Below are 19,689 nucleotides of genomic sequence, written 5' to 3' on the forward strand. Positions count from 1 at the left end.
GTAGATTAGGATAATTAACATAGCAGGTTAGGGAAAGGGTAGGGGTGGCAGGGTAGCCTAGTGGTTAGAGCGTTAAGACTAGTAACCGAAAGGTTGCAAGTTTGAATCCCAGAGATGACAAGGTACAAATCTGTTGTTCTGCCACTGAACAGGCAGTTAACCCACTGTTCCTTGGCTGTCATTGAAAATAAGAATTTGTTCTTAACTGACTTGACTAGTAAAATAAAGTTTAAAAAAAAAAGGGTTAACTAAAATGCTGAAAAAAATCTACATTGGACAAAAGCTGTATTCCAGGTTTTATGGACACGCCTGGTACCTGAAATTGATGACGGATGTCACGCACCGAGAGTTGAGTGTGGATTCTGGGGACGAACCGTTTTTATTATAGTGTTTCAGACAACTGGAAACACAAAAAAATTAACTAATTAGAATAATGACATGGCACTGAAGTTGGAAGTCAGAGACTTTTCGTGGGAAACGACCAATCGGAGGAGAGAGTGTGACTATGCGCCTGACCAGCGTGCAGGGGCAGACAATTTATTTATTTATATATACACTAGATGACTAATAGAGGGCGCTGTGTTGAAGCCTCCGTGCCTCCCATCTTGACAATCGCACTTCACAATAAATGTGTTTTTGTCACATTTATTCTATTACAGACACCTAAATGCATAGTTTTACAACAAAATACTTAAACATGTAATTTTGTCCTTGAAATATTTTTTATTGAAATAACTGTAGAATTCAATTAATTCCTATGAAGAACTGCTTCTACTGGGGAGTGCCAATATGGCCAACCTGTGACTTCAAATGGTCGTCACTAGTTACGAAAGCCACAAAGTCATAAACCCCACCTATTTCAAAAATTGATATTTTTTATTTTAACTAGGCAATTCAGTTAAGAACAATTTCTCATTTGACACAGACGGCCTACCCCGGCTAAACCCTCCCCCAACCCAGAAGACGCTGGGCCAATTTGGTGCTGCCCTTATGGGACCCCCGATAACGCCCGGTTGTGATAGACCGCTCCGACACTCGGGAGCTCTATCTTCTTAAAATCTTATTTCAAACCTAACTTTAACCACTCTGCTAACCTTATGCATAACCCTAACCTTTAAATTAAGAAAACATCACATTTTTGTATTGATACATTTTTACAATATAGCCTATTTTTATATATACATCTAGTGCTTCTACACCTGCATTGCTTGCTGTTTGGGGGTTTAGGCTGCGTTTCTGTACATCACTTTGTGACATCAGCTGGTGTAAAGAGGGGCTTATTAAAATTATAAATAATTTTGATTGTATTGATATAAATAATTGGGACGAACGGATTCAGTTCTCAGCTGAGTTTTGTCAGTTGTCATAATGAACCCTCTCCAGCTAACCTGTGGCTAGAAACTTCAGCAATAATTTTAAACTTGTCTGCCGAAGTTGGGACTTGGGAGTGTTCAGACTGTGAACTTCAGAGTCATTCCGTTTTTATCGGACTACAAAAACAATACATGTACATTAGCATTATCAACAATACATTAGCTGTCATTTTGGCCAGATTAGCAACACTATCTAGCTACTTCTCGCTTACTTATTACTGAATCTAATTGACTAACGTTAACCTATCTGACAAGACGGCAACTCCGTATGCAACCTGTTTTCAGAAATACATTGGCATGTCAAGGTGACATCCATATTCCAGATGGTTATTTCTCAATTGTTCCCACTTTTATAAGCGTTAACTAGCGCCATGCTGCTGCTGTTAGCATAATAGACCTAGCTGGGGAAAGCTCATCAGGACGACTCGACTGTGAACCGAATTACAATCGTCTCCACTCGACTCCCAGTTTCAACTGCGCAACCTACGTCATCAATTTCGGCACCAGGCGTTTCCGTATAGCCTATCCCAATGAACATTCTCAACTTTAGCTAGCCATATATATAATTTGTTTATGCATTTGAGTATTTAATTTAGCTAAACATTATTGCTTGCACCAGGACCATGAAAGGGGAACGTCTCACGTGCTTACAATGACCACAAGAAAGAATTGTAAATAGCCATGTGGTTCTTTAGCAACTGAGCTAGCAAACGTTACTCACATAGCCGCTAGTTGTGTTTCAGCATTCAAAGGGCTATTAGTCGTGCAAACGTCGCCACTAGTTTGTGATGGACTTTACAGAGGAAGAAGAAATGGAGACAAGTGATAAAGAACAAGGTAAGTAAATGTATGAAGGTTTTTTTCAAGACTTGACTAACTGTCCCCGGGGTGCGAAGTGACTTGACCAGGTGGCTGGGATCATTGAGCTGTGCATTTTGGATAAGAGTTCAAGCAACCATTTTGTATGTAGCTCAATTAGGCATGTTTATCTTTGTTCACTGTAAATTAGCTAGAAATGCAGTAAGGTTTTGCCTGTCACTCTGTCATTGCCCCTTGTCTGTCTCTTCTGTGGACTGTTTGTCTGACTAGTTGGTTCTGTCTGACTGGTCATTGTCTAGTTGTGGTTGTCAGTCTGTCTGTCTATATGGCTGTCTATCACTGTTGTCGATACATGTGTCTCTCTGGTTGGTCGTATGTTTGATTTCTTAGACATCTGTCTGACTGGTTTGCTGTCTGACTGACTGGTTTGTCATCTGTCTATGTCTGTCCTTTGGTTACAGCCTGGGGTAGGGAGGACCTGATAACGCTCCTGCATGGTATCAAAGAAAACATTCCCAAAGGTGACATGAGTATTTACACTAAAGGGGAGAGGACACTGGAGTGGGACAAGGTGGCTTTTGGTCCCTACTCTCCACAGATGTGTCATCAGAAGTGGAAGGAACTATCAAAAAAGGTGGGAGACTTCTGGCCTAGAAACCCTAGCCTGGTCCCAGATCTGTTTGCACTCTATAGCTGAGTTGGCTATACAGCACTAACATATCTGGGACCAGGATAGGCAATTTCTCCTGAGACAGACAGCGTTTCATAAGAGTTGGCCACCTTGCTATACGTTAAGTAAATTAGTTAGACTACTCTTGTACGTTTGTTCTTGGTTGTCATGGGATATGAAATGCCAGTCAAAATATTCATACATTGGTTCACATGAACTTAGTACAGAGATATACAAAGTAATGTCTATCATTTACATTTTAGTCATTTAGCAGACACCTATCCAGAGCGGACATTTTCGTACTGGTCCCTCGTGGAAATCGAACCCACAATCCCGATGTTGCAAGCACCATGCTCTACCAACTGAGCCACACGGGATACTATCAAAACATACTATCCCTGTGTTTCTCTCTAAGATGCGCAAGGTTCGTTCTCTAGCAGAGCTGGTCACTGAAGCTGAGGTTGCCTTTGAAAACCCTTTCCAGGGCCAGAACTGGAAGGTAAGTGAGAACTCTGTCTAACTCCTGTAAATGTCCCTTTTCAACCTATAGAATGCCGCTTAAAGTAATAGAGTAGAACAGGGATCTCCAACCTTTCCTAACATGAGAGCTACTTAAAAAAAATGAAACATAGCAAGCTACTAATTATTCTCTAGCTTTCAAATAGGGACATTGTTCTCTTCCCCCCTGCAACTCTTCCCCGTCCTTAGTGTTCCAAGAGTGCACTAAAGTAGTGCACTATGTTTTCTGTTAATATACAGTACCAGTCAAAAGTTTGGACACCTAATTCAACAGATTTTCTTTATTTTTACTATTTTCTGCATTGTACAATACGTGAATACATCAACACTTTGAAATAACTCATATGGTATCATGTAGTAAGCAAAAAAGTGTTAAACAAATAAAAATGTATTTATATTTTAGATTCTTCAAAGTAGCCACTCTTTGCCTTGATGACAGCTTTGCACAAGCTTGGCATTCTCTCAACCAGCTTCACCTGGAATGCTTTTCCAACAGTCTTGAAGGAGTAACCAAATGCTGAGCACTTTTGGCTGATTTTCCTTCAAATCATCCCAAACCATCTCAATTGGGTTGAGGTCGGGTGATTGTGGAGACCAGGTCATCTGATGCAGCACTCCATTCCTCCCCTTTGTCAAATAGCCCTTAGGGGTGTTGGGTCATTGTCCTGTTGAAAACAAATGATAGTCCCACTAAGCCCAAACCAGATGGGATGATGCATCCCTGCAGAATGCTGTGGTAGCCATGCTGGTTAAGTGTGCCTTGAATTCTAAAAAAATCACAACAGTATCACCAGGAAAGCACCATCATACCTTCTCCATGCTTCTCAGTGGGAACCACACATGCTGAGATCACCCACACCGAGATGGCGGTTCGAACCAAAAATCTCAAATTTGGACTCATCAGACCAGAGGACAGATTTCCACCAGTCTAATGTCCATTGCTCGTGTTTCTTGGCCTAAGCAAGTCTCTTCTTCTTATTGGTATCCTTTAGTAGTGGTTTCTTTGTAGCAATTCGACCATGAAGGCCTGACTCACACAGTCTCCTCTGAACAGTTGATGTTGAGATGACTGTTGAACTCTGAAGGATTTATTTGGGCTGCATTTTCTAAGGCTGGTAACTCTAATGAACTTAACCTCTGCAGCAGAGGTAACTCTGGGTCTTCCTTTCTTGTGGCGGTCCTCATGAGAGACAGTTTCATCATAGAAGTTGTTTTTTTTTGCGACTGCACTTGAAGAACATTTTAAAAGTTCTTGGAATGCTCCACATTGACGGACCTTCATATGCCTTGAAGTAATGGACTGTCATTTTTCTTTGCTTATTTTGAGGTGTTCTTGCTGTAATATGGGCTTTGTCTTTTAGGGCTAGCTTCTGTATACCTTGTCACAACACAACTGATTGGCTCAAACGCATTAAGTAGGAAAGAAATTCCACAAATTAACATTTAACAAGGCATACCTGTTAATTGAAATGCATTCCAGGTGACTACTATTCTGGTTGAGAGAAGCATGTGCAAAGCTGTCACCAACACTTTTTTTGGTTACTACATGATTCCATATGTGTTATTACATAGTTTTGATGTCTTCACTATTTTTCTACAATGTAGAAAATAGTAAAAAAATGAACAAAAACCCTTGAATGAGTAGGTGTGTCCAAACGTTTGACTGGTACTGTACCTGGTAAAATAATGGTTAATAAACAATTAAGGGGGGTCTAGAAGAAAACAAACATTTAGATTTTCTTTAATTGTGCATCTAGTGAGTGAGGAATGTGCATCTAATGTGCTGGACTAGCAATGGTCCTGTGCTGCTGCTCATTTCAATGCAAAATTTGCAAGTAACAGAGAAATTATATACTTTCTCATGATATACTTCTGCCAGGTAAGCCTACTTTGCAGTTAACATTTAATTTAGACGGTTTTGGGGAAAGTATTTCTGTCAACCGATGACGGTTATCACTGGCTACACTGAGAGTGATAGACAAACGCGCGCAATTCACAGACGGGCAATAGTGCTAGAAATTAATTGGCAGATGTTGTGTTTGGCTTTTTAAGCCTTTAGTGGCTAACCAGGGGCGGGATTTTTTTTTTTAAGCCTTTATTTTTTAAGCCTTTATTTAACTAGGAGAGGGGGTGACCTCGACAATTTATTGTTATAACGAGAGGCTGCCTGGATCTTTAATTTAAAGACTCTTGCTCCGTTCGGTCTCAACGTAGACTTTGATCTGAAGCCATTATTGTGATTTTGCTATTCATTGTTAATGTTTGTAGGCCTATGTATCCAAATTGTATCTATGTATGCTATCCATTCATGTTTTTGTATGTTCTTATATCTGAGAATTAACAAATGATATCAGGCCACACCCGGCCATGATTAGACACTGTATAAACTAGTGACCCGCAGTGTTTGTCATTATACCCTGATGAAGACAGCTTGTCTGTCGAAACGTTGGTTATTAGGTTATTCAATTATTGCATCTGAGCTCCTAGAGTGTGCGGCTCTCTTTTTCTTTTCTATAGTCAAGTGGCAAACTGGTATTTTTTTAAAGTTATTTTCAATCGCTAGGATTTGAACTGTTCCTGTTGGAAAAACAATATCTTATGTATAAATACAGTAATGTACAAGGGTGGGAAAAAAAGTGTTTTTTTAGACACAAGCGCAAATTTCATGGAGTAGGCCATTCAAGGAGTTGGTCTAATGGCGCCATCTGGTTTTCATCGACCTCCCCCATGCTTGAAGAACAATAGAGGAGCAATTGAGAGAAAAGAGGAAAGGCCCACCCCCTACACTTGTGCCATGTCAGAGATGTGCCTTTTGTAAAGTGAATTGGGTGGTAAATTAGCTGAAAAGGAGACTGGAGTAGGACTTCAAGAGGATGTTTAACATATTTGAGAAATCTTCTCTGTTCTTTTGCAGATACACCCTGACTTCCCAAAGAGACCTACCCCGTCAAACAGCATCTTCTCCAAAGAGAACTTTAAAAAGTTTGAGAAGCAGTTTCCTGAAATGACACCTCCTGAACTCTTTAAGTTAATGAATGAGAAGTATAGTGAGCTCCCAGAGCACAAGAAGGTGTGTCAGTGTGTGAACTGCTTTTTATAGTCATAATGGCAATGATCTCCCATTTTCAAGTTGCTATAGCACAATTTATTTATCCTCGAATTCTTTGGTTTGAGGTAGACTAAGAAACCTTTGTGACCTATATACGTGACTGACTGGTTGATTACTTCCTATTTCTGGTTTATAGGCAAAATATATTGCGAAGTTCCAGAAAGAGAAGGAAATGTATGAGAAACGCATGAGGAAGTTGAGGTAAAAATGTATTGAGCTGTCTGTTGCTCTCTTGATGTCATAGATGCATGTTTGTTTGTTGTTTTGACTTTCTAAAGTCTCAACTGAACCAATGCTCCTCCAGGAAAGAGTACTCTGGGGGGAAGAAGGTACAGAGAGACTGTTTAAAGAACATAAAAGGGCCCCTCACACCCCACGGGCTCTGGTACCGCCACGAGAGGAGGGAATTCCTTCTAGCCAACCCAGGTGTGAGTGTCATAGCTGTCAACCAATCTAATGTAATCTGTTCAAGGCTTGTTATTTTTTTTTGTTGAAATATTTTACAAGGCTAGCTAGTGGAGGGGTCGGAGATGTTAATCAGCAAAGGCCGATGTGTCTTCAGAGTTCAGCAATCTGATTCTACTAAACAACTTATAATATGTTTTGGCATGACTGATTGACTGATTATCCTGACCTCCCACTGACTGTTCCAATACACAATTAATTTAATTTAACTGCTATTTATACAGGTTAGTCTTGCTGATGAAACATTGCATAAGAAACACATGCACTGCAGGTGATATAGCATCATGTCTCTCCACAGGCCAGAAGAGACTGCATCAGGCAGAGTATTGTGCAGAAGATGCGCTGGTCCAAGCTACCTGACGAGGAGAAACTCAAGTGGATCAATCGCTCTCTGGAGCAGCCGACACCGTATGAGGAGGTGGGTGTTTTGCTGATGTGTTTATGGCCTAGAATACAATATTTTACTGAGTTATAGTTCATATAAGGAAATCAGTCTATTGAAATCAATTCATTAGGCCCTAATCTATAGATTTCACAACTGGACAGGGGTGCATCCATAGGTGGGCCTGGGAGGGCATAGGCCCACCAATTTGGGAGCCAGGCCTACCCAATCAGAATGAGTTTCTCCCCACAAAAGGACTTTATTACAGACAGAAATACTCCTCAGTTTCATTAGCTGTCCGGGTGACTGGTCATACACGATCCCACAGGTAAAGAAGCCAGAAGTGGAGATCCTGGGCTGGCCTGGTTACATGTGGTCTGTGGTTCTGAGGCTGGTTGGACATATTGCCAAAATCTCTAAAACAAAGTTGGTGGTGCCTTATAGTAAAGAAATTAACATTCAATGCTCTGGCAACAGCTCTAGTGGAAATTCCTGCAGTCGGCATGCCAATTGCATGCTCCCTCAACTTGAGACATCTGTGGCGTTGTGTGACAACTGCACAAGTGGCCTTTCATTGTTCCCAGCACAAGGTGCACCTGTGTAATGATCATGCTGTTTAATCTGCTTCTTGATGTGGATTTACTTGGCAAAGGAGAAATGCTCACTAACTGGGATGTAAACAAATTTGTGCACAATTTGAGAAAAAATAAGCTTTTTGTACAAACAGAACATTTCTGGGGTCTTTTTAATTCTGCTCATGATACATGATGGGACCAACACTTTACATGTTGCGTTTATATTTTTGTTCAGTATATTGTTAGACTCGGGGTCAAACTTGGAACATTGTTATACCAGAGACACGATACATCAGGAGTAATACTATAGTATGTGAGGAGTGATGGATACTGGTTTTGACATCAGAAGTTAATGGTTATCTGTAGGAGCCCAGATGGCTTTGGAATGTGTTGGGTAGAGGGGAGGCAGTCACGGGAGTGCTATAGGTGATATGGGTGGAGAGCTATGGATTAAGCATCAAGGGGGTTGAGGTCAGGTCATAAGGGAGGAGGAGCTGTTTATTACCCAGTCACTTCGTCTTCCTGTCGAACCATAAAAGATGTAAGGATTGGAGAGAAGGAGGAGTGCATTTCAATTGGAGTATATATACGAAACCATGTTTTGTCTAATGCAGCTGTATTGATCCTCTGGGAAGAGTAAACTTGGTTAAAGCTTTCATGGTGTCTGTTGAGGTTTTTACTCTGAGAATTAGAAGCTAACAATATGTTCACTATCACAATGTTCCACAATGCAACGTTCCAGGACACATTGATGGTTTGGGTTGTTGATTTTGCATCACATGAATCACTCAACCATGAACAACTCATGTTGCAGGAGGACATGGAGGAGCACCCAGAGAATAAAGGGAGTCGGAAGGCCAAGCATAAGCCACTTCTACGCAAGAGTGAGAGGCTGTTGAAGGACTTGGCAGACGGCAAACCTGACAAACCCCCATCGTAAGTCACTGGGCCTACCTTTTACCATAAGGGCTACCTTTGCCAAAATATTCTATATTTGCCAAAACATTCTCTAAATATGCTCCCAATAATTTAGTGTGTGAACAACGTTTCGGCACATAGTGCCTTCTTCAGGCTAGAGCATTGGTGTTAACCCATACAATTATTATGAGCATATTTACAGTATTTTTAATTTTACAAGTATACTGTTCCGTAAGTCAGCAGCTCTCCAACATTGAGTCCACTCATGCCTTTTACAGAGTTTTTGCATGAGTGCCAATTCATTTTCCAAATATAGATACATTTCAATATGCAGTGCATTCAGAAAGTATTCAGACCCCTTGACTTTTTCCACCTTTTGTTACGTTACTGCCTTCTTATAAAATGTCTACATTTTTTCCCCCCCTTATCAATCTACACAATATCTCATAATGACAAAGTGAAAACGGGCAAATTTATAAATAATAAACAAATACCTTTATTTACATAAGTATTTAGACCATTTTGATATTAGACTCTACATTAAGCTCAGGTGCATCTTGTTTCCATTGATCCTCCTTGAGATGTTTCTACAACTTGATTGGAGTCCACCTGTGGTAAATTCAATTGATTGGACATGATTTGGGAAGGCACATGCCTGTCTATATAAGGTCCCACAATTGACAGTGTATGTCAGAGCTAAAACCAAGCCATGGAGGTCGAAGGAATTGTCCATAGAGCTCCGAGACAGGATTGTTTCGACGCTCAGATCTTGGTACGGTAACCATAACATTTTTGCAGCATTGACGGTCCCCAAGAACACAGTGGCCTCCATCATTTTGAAATGGATGAAGTTTGGAACCACCAAGACTCTTCCTTGAGCTGGCTGAATAATCGGGGGAGAACTGAGAAATCGGGAGAGAAGGGCCTTGGTCAGGGAGGTGACCAAGAACCCGATGGTCACTCTTAGAGAGCTCCAGAGTACATCTATGGAGATGGGAGAACCTTTCAGAAGGACAACCATCTCTGCAGCACTCTGCTCTCAGGTTTTTATGGCAGAGTGGCCAGACGGAAGACACATGACGGCCTGCTTGGAATTTGCCAAACAACACCTTAAGGACTCTGACCATGAGAAACAAGATTCTTTGGTCTGATGAAACCAAGATTGAACTCTTTGGCCTGAATGCCAAGTGTCACATCTGGAGGATACCTGGCACCATCCCTACGGTGAAGCATGGTGGTGGCAGCATCATGCTGGCACCATCCCTACGGTGAAGCATGGTGGTGGCAGCATTGTGCAGATGTTTTTCAGCTGTAGGGACTGGGAGACTAGTCAGGATTGAGGGAAAGATGAACAGAGAGAACATCAGTCTCAAGGTCAACAGGGAAGAGGCGACTCTGCCCAGAAGGCCAGCTTCCCGGAGTCGCCTCATCACTGTTGACGTTGAGAGTGGTGTTTTGCGGGTACAATTTAATGAAGTTGCCAGTTGAAGACTTGCGAGGCGCCTATTTCTCAAACTAGACACTCTAGTGTACTTGTCCTCTTGCTCAGTTGTGCACCGGGGCCTCCCACTCCTCTTACTATTCTGGTTAGTGCAAGTTTGCACTGTTCTATGAAGGGAGTAGTACACAGCATTGTACGAGTTTTTTCTTGGCAATTTCTTGCATGGAATAGCCTTCATTGCTTCTACACCTGCATTGCTTGCTGTTTGGGGTTTTAGGCTGGGTTTCTGTACAGCACTTTGAGATATCAGCTGATGTAAGAATGGCTATATAAATCAATTTGATTTGATTTCTCAGAACAAGAATAGACTGACGAGTTTCAGAAGAATGTTCTTTGTTTCCGGCCATTTTGAGCCTGTAGTGCTTCAGATACTCAACTAGTCTAAAGAAGCCCAGTTTTATTGCTTCTTTAATTAGACCAACAGTTTTCAGCTGTGCTTACATAATTGCAAAAAGGTTTTCTAATGATCAATTAGCCTTTTAAAATCAGAAACTTGGATTAGCTAACACAATGTGCCATTGGAACACAGGAGTGATGGTGGCTAATAATGGGTGCCTGTACGCCTATGTAGATATTCCATTCAAAATCTGCCGTTTCCAGCTACAATAGTCATTTACAACATTAACAATGTCTACAATGTATTTCTGATCAATTTGATGTTATTCTAATGGACCAAAAAATTAGCTTTTCTATCAAAATCAAGGAAATTTCTAAATGACCCCTAACTTTTGAACGGTAGTGTATGTATATGTGATATTTCAGATTTGTATTTTTTTTTTAATGAAGTTGCCAAAATGTCAAACAGTTTGGGGTATTGTTTGTAGATTGTGGGGGGTTTAATACATTTTAGAATAAGGCTGTAATGTAACAAAATCAGGACAAGGTCAAGGGGTCTGAATACTTTCTCAATGCACTGTAAATGTCCATCCGGAGTTTGTGGTCATACCTGCCTTTTTAAGGTTGAGTTAACCATGTGTTTGTTGTTTAGGAAGGGTTACAACCTTTTCTGTAAGGAACAGAAAGCCAACATACAGGGAGAGGGACTCCCTAACACCCAGTATTTGGTGATTTGCTCCCAGCGCTGGAAAAAAATGACAAAGAGTCAAAAGGAAGCCTACCAGAGACGCTGTGACGAGGTTAATTGGAGAAAATGCATGCTCCGTTCAACTCTTTTTGGTATTTCGTATGTATTTTGATGTTTGGGGGCAAGTCTGTTGAGAAGCTGCTCTTTTAATCTCTTATTGTGAAGACTGACATGAAATGTCTGACCTCCAATTCAACTTTCTGTGTTCATTTTTCAGTTAAAGAAAGAATACGAGGTCAACATGAACCAATTTTTGTGTGTAAGTTTTCTCTTAATTTCAAACTGTCTACGTTTGTAATGACTGATTAGCATGTTAGGTGAACACTTAAACTGATACACTAGCAATTTTGAGGCAATATTTCTGAGAAATGTTGCTGGTAACAGAGTGGGGTATGAGATACTGGCACAATAATGAGCCATATGGACATGGAATAATATATATACACTACCGGTCAAAGGTTTTAGAGCACCTACTCATTCAAGGGTTTTCTCTTCTTTTTACTATTTAATACATTGTAGAATAATAGTGACGACATTTAACTATGAAAATAACACATGGAATCATGTACCGTCGTGGCAAAATGTTTTGAGAATGACACAAATATTAATTTCCACAAAGTTTGCTGCTTCAGTGTCTTTAGATATTTTTGTCAGATGTTACTATGGAATACTGAAGTTTAATTACAATTGACAATTACATGAAGTTGATGCAAAGAGTCAATATTTTCAGTTTTGATACTTCTTTTTCAAGACCTCTGCAATCTACCCTGGCATGCTGTCAATTAACTTCTGGGCCACATCCTGACTGATGGCAGCCCATTCTTGCATAATCAATGCTTGGAGTTTGTCAGAATTTGTGGGTTTTTGTTTGTCCACCCGCCTCTTGAGGATTGACCACAAGTTGTCAATGGGATTAAGGTCTGGGAGTTTCCTGGCCATGGACCCAAAATATTGATGTTTTGTTCCCCGGGGCACTTAGTTATCACTTTTTCCTTATGGCAAGGTGCTCCATCATGCTGGAAAAGGCATTGTTCGTCACCAAACTGTTCCTGGATGGTTGGGAGAAGTCGCTTTTGGAGGATGTGTTGGTACAATTCTTTATTCATGGCTGTGTTCTTATGCAAAATTGTGAGTGAACCCACTTCCTTGGCTGAGAAGCAACCCCACACATGAATGGTCTCAGGATGCTTTACTGTTGGCATGACACAGGACTGATGATAGCACTCACCGTGTCTTCTCCGAACAAGCATTTTTCCGGATGCCCCAAACAATTGGAAAGGGGATTCATCAGAGAAAATGACTTTACCCCAGTCCTCAAGCAGTCCAATCCTGATGTTTTTCCTGTGGAGAAGTGGCTTCTTTGCTGCCCTTCTTTTTAAATTTTTTATACATTTTATTTTTGCATTTTCCAATTAAGAACATTCAAAACAAAAGTGAAAAGATATTAGACAACGATAGGACAAAGTGACAGAAACAGAAACAGACGAGCGTTTTGCTGCCCTTCTTGACACCAGGCCATCCTCCAAAAGTCTTCACCTCACTGTGCATGCAGATGCACTCACACCTGACATTCCTGACATTCCTGAGCAAGCTCTACTGGTGGTGCCCTGATCCCGCAACTGAATCAACTTTAGGAGACGGTCCTGGCGCTTGCTGGACTTTCTTGGGCTCCCTGAAGCCTTCACAACAGCTCTCCTTGAAGTTCTTGATGATCCGATAAATGGTTGATTAACGTGCAATCTTACTGGCAGCAATATCCTTGCCTGTGAAGCCCTTGTTGTGCAAAGCAATGATGACAGCACGTGTTTCCTTGCAGGTAACCATATTTGACAGAGGAAGAACAATGAGTCCAAGCACCACCCTCCTTTTGAAGCTTCCAGTCTGTAATTTGAACTCAATCAGCATGACAGAGTGATCTCCAGCCTTGTCCTCGTCAACACTCACACCTGTGTTAACGAGAGAATCACTGACATGTCAGCTGGTCCTTTTTTTGGCAGGGCTGAAATGCAGTGGAAATGTTTTTTGGGGATTCAGGGATGGCAAAGAGGGATTTTGCAATTAATTGCAATTCATCTGATCACTCTTCATAACATTCTGGAGTATATGCAAATTGCCATCATAGAAACTGAGGCAGCAGACTTTGAAAATTATTTTTTTGTGTCATTCTCAAAACTTTTGGCCAAGATTGTATGTAAGGTCCCACAGTTGACAGTGCATGTCAGAGCAAAAACCAAGCAATGGGGCTGAAGGAATTGTTCATAGAGCGCCGAGACAGGATTGTGTCGAGGTACCGATCTGTGGAAGGGTACCAAAACATTTCTGCAGCATTGAAGGTCCCCAAGAACACAGTGGCCTCCATCGTTCTTAAATGGAAGAAGTTTGGAACCACCAAGACTCTTCCTGGGAAGGTTCACCTCCCAACAGGACAATAACCCTAAGCACACAGCCAAGACAACACAGGAGTGACTTCGGGACAAGATAGCTGTGCACCGACTCTTCCCATCCAACCTGACAGAGCTTGAGAGGATCTGCAGAGAAGAATGGGAGAAACTCCCCAAATAGATGCGTGCCAAGCTTGTAGCGTAATACCCAAGAAGACTTGCGGCTGTAATTTCTGCCAAAGGTGCTTCAGCAAAGTACTGAGTAAAGGGTCTGAATACTTATGTAAATGTGATATTTAAGTTTTATTTTTTATTATACATTTGCACAAAAAAAGGTGAATGTTTTGTCATTATGGGTTATCGTGTTTAGATTTGAGGGGGGGATACTTTTTTTCATACATTTTAGAATAATGCTGTAACGTAACAACATTTTGAAAAAGTTAAGGGCTCTAAATACTTTCTGAAATGCACTGTGTGTATTAACGTAAAGATGTGAATGGCCAACATTTCACTTGAGCTCAAACATCTGCTATGTTTTCCAAAACATTTTAATGGGAGATTGAGCACATTGCCAATTTCTACGCTCTGGTTTAAGGATTCCTTAACATTGCGCAGCAATATTGGCCCCCAAAAATGATCATTTGTATCATGACCTTTAGTCATAATGTGGTCATAATGCTGTCAGAAACATGACGTGTGTGTGTGTTTTTGTCCATTCAGACTGTGACAGATAAGGAGCGCATTCTATTGGAGAACAGGAAAAGCATGCAGACCTCAACGTTGGCTGCACAAAAAGGGACGAAAAATAAGTTTCAAGGCGAGCCTAAGAAACCACCTGAGTGAGTATCCCTGGTTGTGGCACAACTGTTCGCTTTATAAGTTATCTGAGTTTGTGGAAATACTTCTGAAAGACTTACTTCTTATAGTGTTGTGCTGTGCAGATGTATCAGAATAAGAGGAAATGATATGCCTTTCAAAAATATTCAGTCATTTTCCCTCCAATTCCCCAGTGATAGCATTGAGTGTGACCCCAACTTCTAGCTTTTGAAAACCTTTCTCCACTTCACTGACCCCCCCCCTCGAACAGGCGGGGTCACGCAGTATTTTACAGCGAGAAGATGGCGGAGCTGAGAGCCAAGTCGAGCCACCTCAGCTTCAGGACGTGCATGACCATGGTCAGCCCACTGTGGAAGAAGCTGGCCCAGAAGGAAAAGGAGCACTACCAGAGAATAGCCCAGGAGAGGGCTAGGGAATACCAAGTAGAGCTACGCAGCTGGTTTAATGTAAAGTCCAGTCACTCTGGTTGTTTCCCACTTGGCACCCTAATCCTTATACAGTGTACTACTTCTGATCAGGGCCCATAGAGCTCTGGTCAGAAGTAGTGCACTTAGGAATAGGATGCCATTTGGGACCAACCCTCTTTCTTTTAGATTTAAATATGACCACTGTTGTGAGTTGTGGTCTATCTGTAAAGTTTCTACTGTTAACTGGTGGTCTTACTATTTAACATTTTTCAGACCTTGTCCACAAAGGAACAGGCAAAGTACTCTGATCAAAACCCAAATGTAAGTAGAGATAAAACCGAGAGGAAATTGAGGTGTGGGTGTGTGGGTGTGTGGATAAGGCCCTATAAAATGTTCGATTTTTTTCTTTTCTTTTTTTTTCTCTCGATTCTGTTTATTTTTCCCCAAATTCCCTTTTCTCCATTTTAGTTTTTTCAGGTTTCCATTTACCCCAGTTGTTCTGGTTTTCCCTCTCAAAAGCACACTTTTTAATTTAAAAGATGAAATTGGATGTTGTAAGTCCACAACAATTCTTAAACCACATCAGGTTACCACTTTTTAGGCCTAGAAGGAATTTAGATTTTTGGGTGTAGTTAGTGAACCTTTCATTCCAGTGCGGACCTAGCAAGAGGCTGTTGTTTAGCTGTGTTTTTGTAGCACATGTGATGGTAGAGTTTGCGAAACAAATACCCTCTTGATTGATGCAAATAATCATGGTATCATTCTGTCTGGTAAGCATAGGCTACTTTGTGGTTTAACATTTTAATTGAGTTTTTTCATTAGCTTCATCACTAACGTCTACACAAAGTGGTAGACGAGCGCACCGGTCATACACAGACGTGGAGTTCTCTTTGCCACTTCAGAAAGTTGCAGGAAATACGAATCACGGAAACATTCTGTTCATGTCTTATAATAAACTTGGGGAAGTTTTAATTTTCAATACATTTAGTTGATTCCCTAGTTCAATAAATTTTAGATTATTCTTGAATTCTGTTTTACTGTCTGGATTCCGCGATTTCCCGGCACCACAGATTTTGTGTGTGTCTCTGGCTGTCTGTCTCGATTGGCGTGAGTTCTCTTTAGGGTTGATGTTGTATCTGTTCTTCAGAAATTGAAAATCCTCGACAACCCAGAGCAGAGATGGATGGCAAAGAAGGGCAGAACATCAGTAAGTTAACACACCACACGTTATCAACACCACAACGTGACAGCAAAAGACATGTTCTGATACAGTGCCTTCAGAAAGTATTCACTCCCCTTGACTTTTTCCACATTTTGTTGTGTTACAGCCCAAATTTAAAACATTAACATTAAATGTACTTTTTGTCACTGGCTATACCCTATACCCCTTAATGTCAAAGTGGAATCACGTTTTTCAAAATTCATAAAAAATGAAAAGCTGAAATGTATGGTATTCAACTCCTTTTGTTATGGCAAGCCTAAATAAGTTTAGTAGTAAAAATGCAAAAAGGTGGGGGGTACCTAGTCAGTTGTACAACTGAATTCATTCAACTGAAATGTGTCTTCCGCATTTAACCCAACCCCTTTGAATCGGAAAGGTGCGGGGGGGGGGGCTGCCTTAATCGACATCCACGTCATACACGCCCGGGGAACATTGGGTTAACTGCCCAGGGGCAGAAGGATAGGTTTTTACCTTGTCAGTTTGGGGATTCGATCCAGCAACCTTTTCGGTTACTGGCACATACATACAGTGCCTTCGGAAAGTATTTAGACCTCTTGACTTTATCTATATTTTATCACGTTACAGCCTTATTCTAAAATGTATTAAAACATTTTTTTTGTCATCAATCTACTCACAATACCCCATAATGTCAAAGCGAAAACAGGTTTTTAGAAATGTTTGCAAAAAAAAACCTTATTTACATACACTACTGTTCAAAAGTTTGTGGTCATTTAGAAAAGAAAAGCTATTTTTTTTGTCTATTAAAATAACATCAAATTGATCAGAAGCACAGTGTAGACATTGTTAATGTTGTAAATGACTATTGTAGCTGGAAACGTCTCGTAGCTGGAAACGTCTCGCTGTAATCCCCGAAGGTGCTTTAACAAAGTACGGAGAAAGGTCTGAATACTTATGTAAATGTAATATTTCAGTAAAAAAAAAAAATATTATACATTTGCAACAAAAATTAACCTGTTTTTGCTTTGTCATTATGGGTTATCGTGTGTAGATTTATGAGGGGGAAAAAACGATTTAATACATTTTAGAGTAAGGCTGTAAGTAAGACAATTTGGAAAAAGTCAAGGGGTCTGAATACTTTCCGAATGCACTGTGTGTGTATATAGTTTCAAACAGTGTATGCACATCAAATTACTTACAGGTGCTGGGTTCAAAAAGTAAAAAGGTTGTAAAGATTGGATACCTGCACGCTGACAAATGCTCTAGTTTCTTTGTACAACATCAGCCTGATGAAGACCTTCGGGTTGACGCATTGCACAATAAAACTCCTGGAGCATTCATTGGGTATTGTTTATTTAATATTTCTGATACATACCAACAGTACTGCAACAAGTGCTCCTATGGGGTGGAATCCTAACTTGACATGGGTTGTGTCCCAAATGGCATCCTGTTCCCTTTAAAGTGCACTACTGTTGACCAGGGCTTATAGGGTTAGGCATAATTTCAATGTAAGGGTTAAATCCCTCACTGATGTCCAATGAGGATTTCAGCCAGTATCCGCATGTTTCTCTCTAGGACTCGGAGGATGACAACATTGACACATCCAGTGATGAAGATGACTCTGATGAGGTTAGATTAGACACCTTTTAAAAAATTTTATTAAGCCTTTATTTTGGGACAATTCGCCATGATAAGTGATCTTATGTACCTTTTCAGGATGCCGAACATATGATGGAAAAGGAGAATTGGTCAGGGTGCTCCAGTATTAGCTCCAGTTCTGAAGAGGACTCCGATACGGAATGATACACTGTCCATAACCTAATGACTGAATTAATGTCATTGACACTTGTCCCAATAAACTCAGGTGTTTATTTTGATCCTTGGCCTTTTTTTTTTTTCCTTTTTATTTATCAAGGCAAGTCAGTTAAGAAAAAAATCTTATTTTCAATGATGGCCTAGGAACAGTGGGTTTAACTGCCTTGTTCAAGGCAGAATGACCTTGTCAGCTCAGAGATTCAATCTTGCAACCTTTCGGTTACTAGTCCAACGCTCTAACCACTAGGCTACCTGCCACCCTGCTCAGATGGCATGAGGAAATGCATCCTTCATTCCTCCCTTCCTTGAAGAAATCATAGATCTCAAATGAGCTCCATTTTTTTTTTTAAAGAGGACTCTGATTCAGAATGATGCACACTGCCTGCCCATAGCCTAATGTCACTGTGCTTGTTGGAGATACCATTGGAATTCAGTGATCGAAGACTAATGGGACTACCTCAATCTCCCTTTCTTCGGGAGGTCTTCATGTCAATATTCTAGTTATTCTAGTTTTTGATATTCAATATATATCACAAGATTCTTAACACAGTTCAATTATGATTTTATTGACTTGTTGCCATTTGTTGACTGTTCAGGATAAAATGCTAATGAGTTGAAATGTTTCCACTGTTTTATGATTTTGATTAGGGGACTATCAATCTGCCTAGACAGTTTTATTGCTTGGACATTGTGTAACAGTGACATAACATTCAGTATCTTGTATCAACAGGCTCCAACTATGTTCACTGTTATTGATAGTTAAATATGAAATGACCATTTATTCATTGATTTATTCATCAGTTTCCATCAAAACAGATCTCTCGTACTCATGATGTAATTTAGTGCTGCAGATTATGACGTTTCATGTAAAGTTTGAGAATCATATTGCTGTTCTATCAGATTCATAAATCACGGGACGAGATGTTAAAAACGGTCCATTGTGCCAATAGATGGTATGCACTCACATGAGATTTGCCGTGATGTTGACAGAGTGGCATGGGAGGTTTATTTATTAGACTGGGTTAAGATTGGGTTAATTTTGGGACACATGGAGTGTGCCTTCGAATCAGTGGGTGTTTCGGCCTGTAATCACTAAACACCCTCATCAAAGGTGGCCAGCTAAAGGGTGATCAAGCCTTAGCTTGTGTCCCATGCCCAATTAAGATGTCCCACGGGACTATGCAAGGCAGGGGTGTCCTCTTCCCTGAGCCAGCCCTACAGCTGATCTCATCTGCCCTCAAGTTCTGGGATCTGAAGGGGATCTGAATTGGGTTCTCAGGTGGGGGGTGGTGGGTCATGAAGTTATAGCCCAGCAAGGGTCCTTCCGTTTGATCCAGATCCACTGGCTGCCTCTTTCAGCTGCTTGAGAAACTGCTCTGACGGTCTGCCGCAGAGCCTGTCCATGGATTCCAAGTTCTTTCAGCAACCTGATGGTGGAAGAAGCCACGAATCCTCTGCATCCCACTTCAACTGGCCAGACTTTTGCATTCCAGCCACGCTGAGTTGTCTGCTGCCAACTCTGTGTAATGTAGTTTCTTATGCTCGTAGGCCTCTTCAACAGAGTTTTCCCATGGGACTGTGAGCTCTATGATGTACGCAGCCTTTTGTGAAGGGGAACAGAGTAACATGTCTGGCCTAAGGTTGGTAGAAGCAA

The 19,689-nt window shown here is 40.8% G+C and overlaps 1 protein-coding gene across 1 annotated transcript; it reads left to right on the forward strand.

Moving 5' to 3' along the window:
* Nucleotides 1–1,774: 1,774 nt before the first annotated feature.
* Nucleotides 1,775–18,097, forward strand: LOC112223830 (nucleolar transcription factor 1). Its single transcript, XM_024387080.2, has 16 exons — nt 1,775–2,210; nt 2,654–2,826; nt 3,278–3,361; nt 6,296–6,451; nt 6,627–6,691; nt 6,795–6,918; nt 7,254–7,373; nt 8,727–8,848; nt 11,320–11,467; nt 11,633–11,674; nt 14,517–14,635; nt 14,884–15,079; nt 15,314–15,361; nt 16,188–16,247; nt 17,796–17,849; nt 17,937–18,097. Exons 1-16 carry the CDS (start codon nt 2,162–2,164, stop codon nt 18,021–18,023), a joined length of 1,647 nt encoding a protein of 548 aa, XP_024242848.1. The 5' UTR covers nt 1,775–2,161; the 3' UTR covers nt 18,024–18,097.
* Nucleotides 18,098–19,689: the final 1,592 nt, after the last annotated feature.

The sequence above is a fragment of the Oncorhynchus tshawytscha genome, linkage group LG24 (genome assembly GCF_018296145.1).
Source record: "Oncorhynchus tshawytscha isolate Ot180627B linkage group LG24, Otsh_v2.0, whole genome shotgun sequence".
Taxonomy (NCBI): Eukaryota; Metazoa; Chordata; class Actinopteri; order Salmoniformes; family Salmonidae; genus Oncorhynchus; species Oncorhynchus tshawytscha.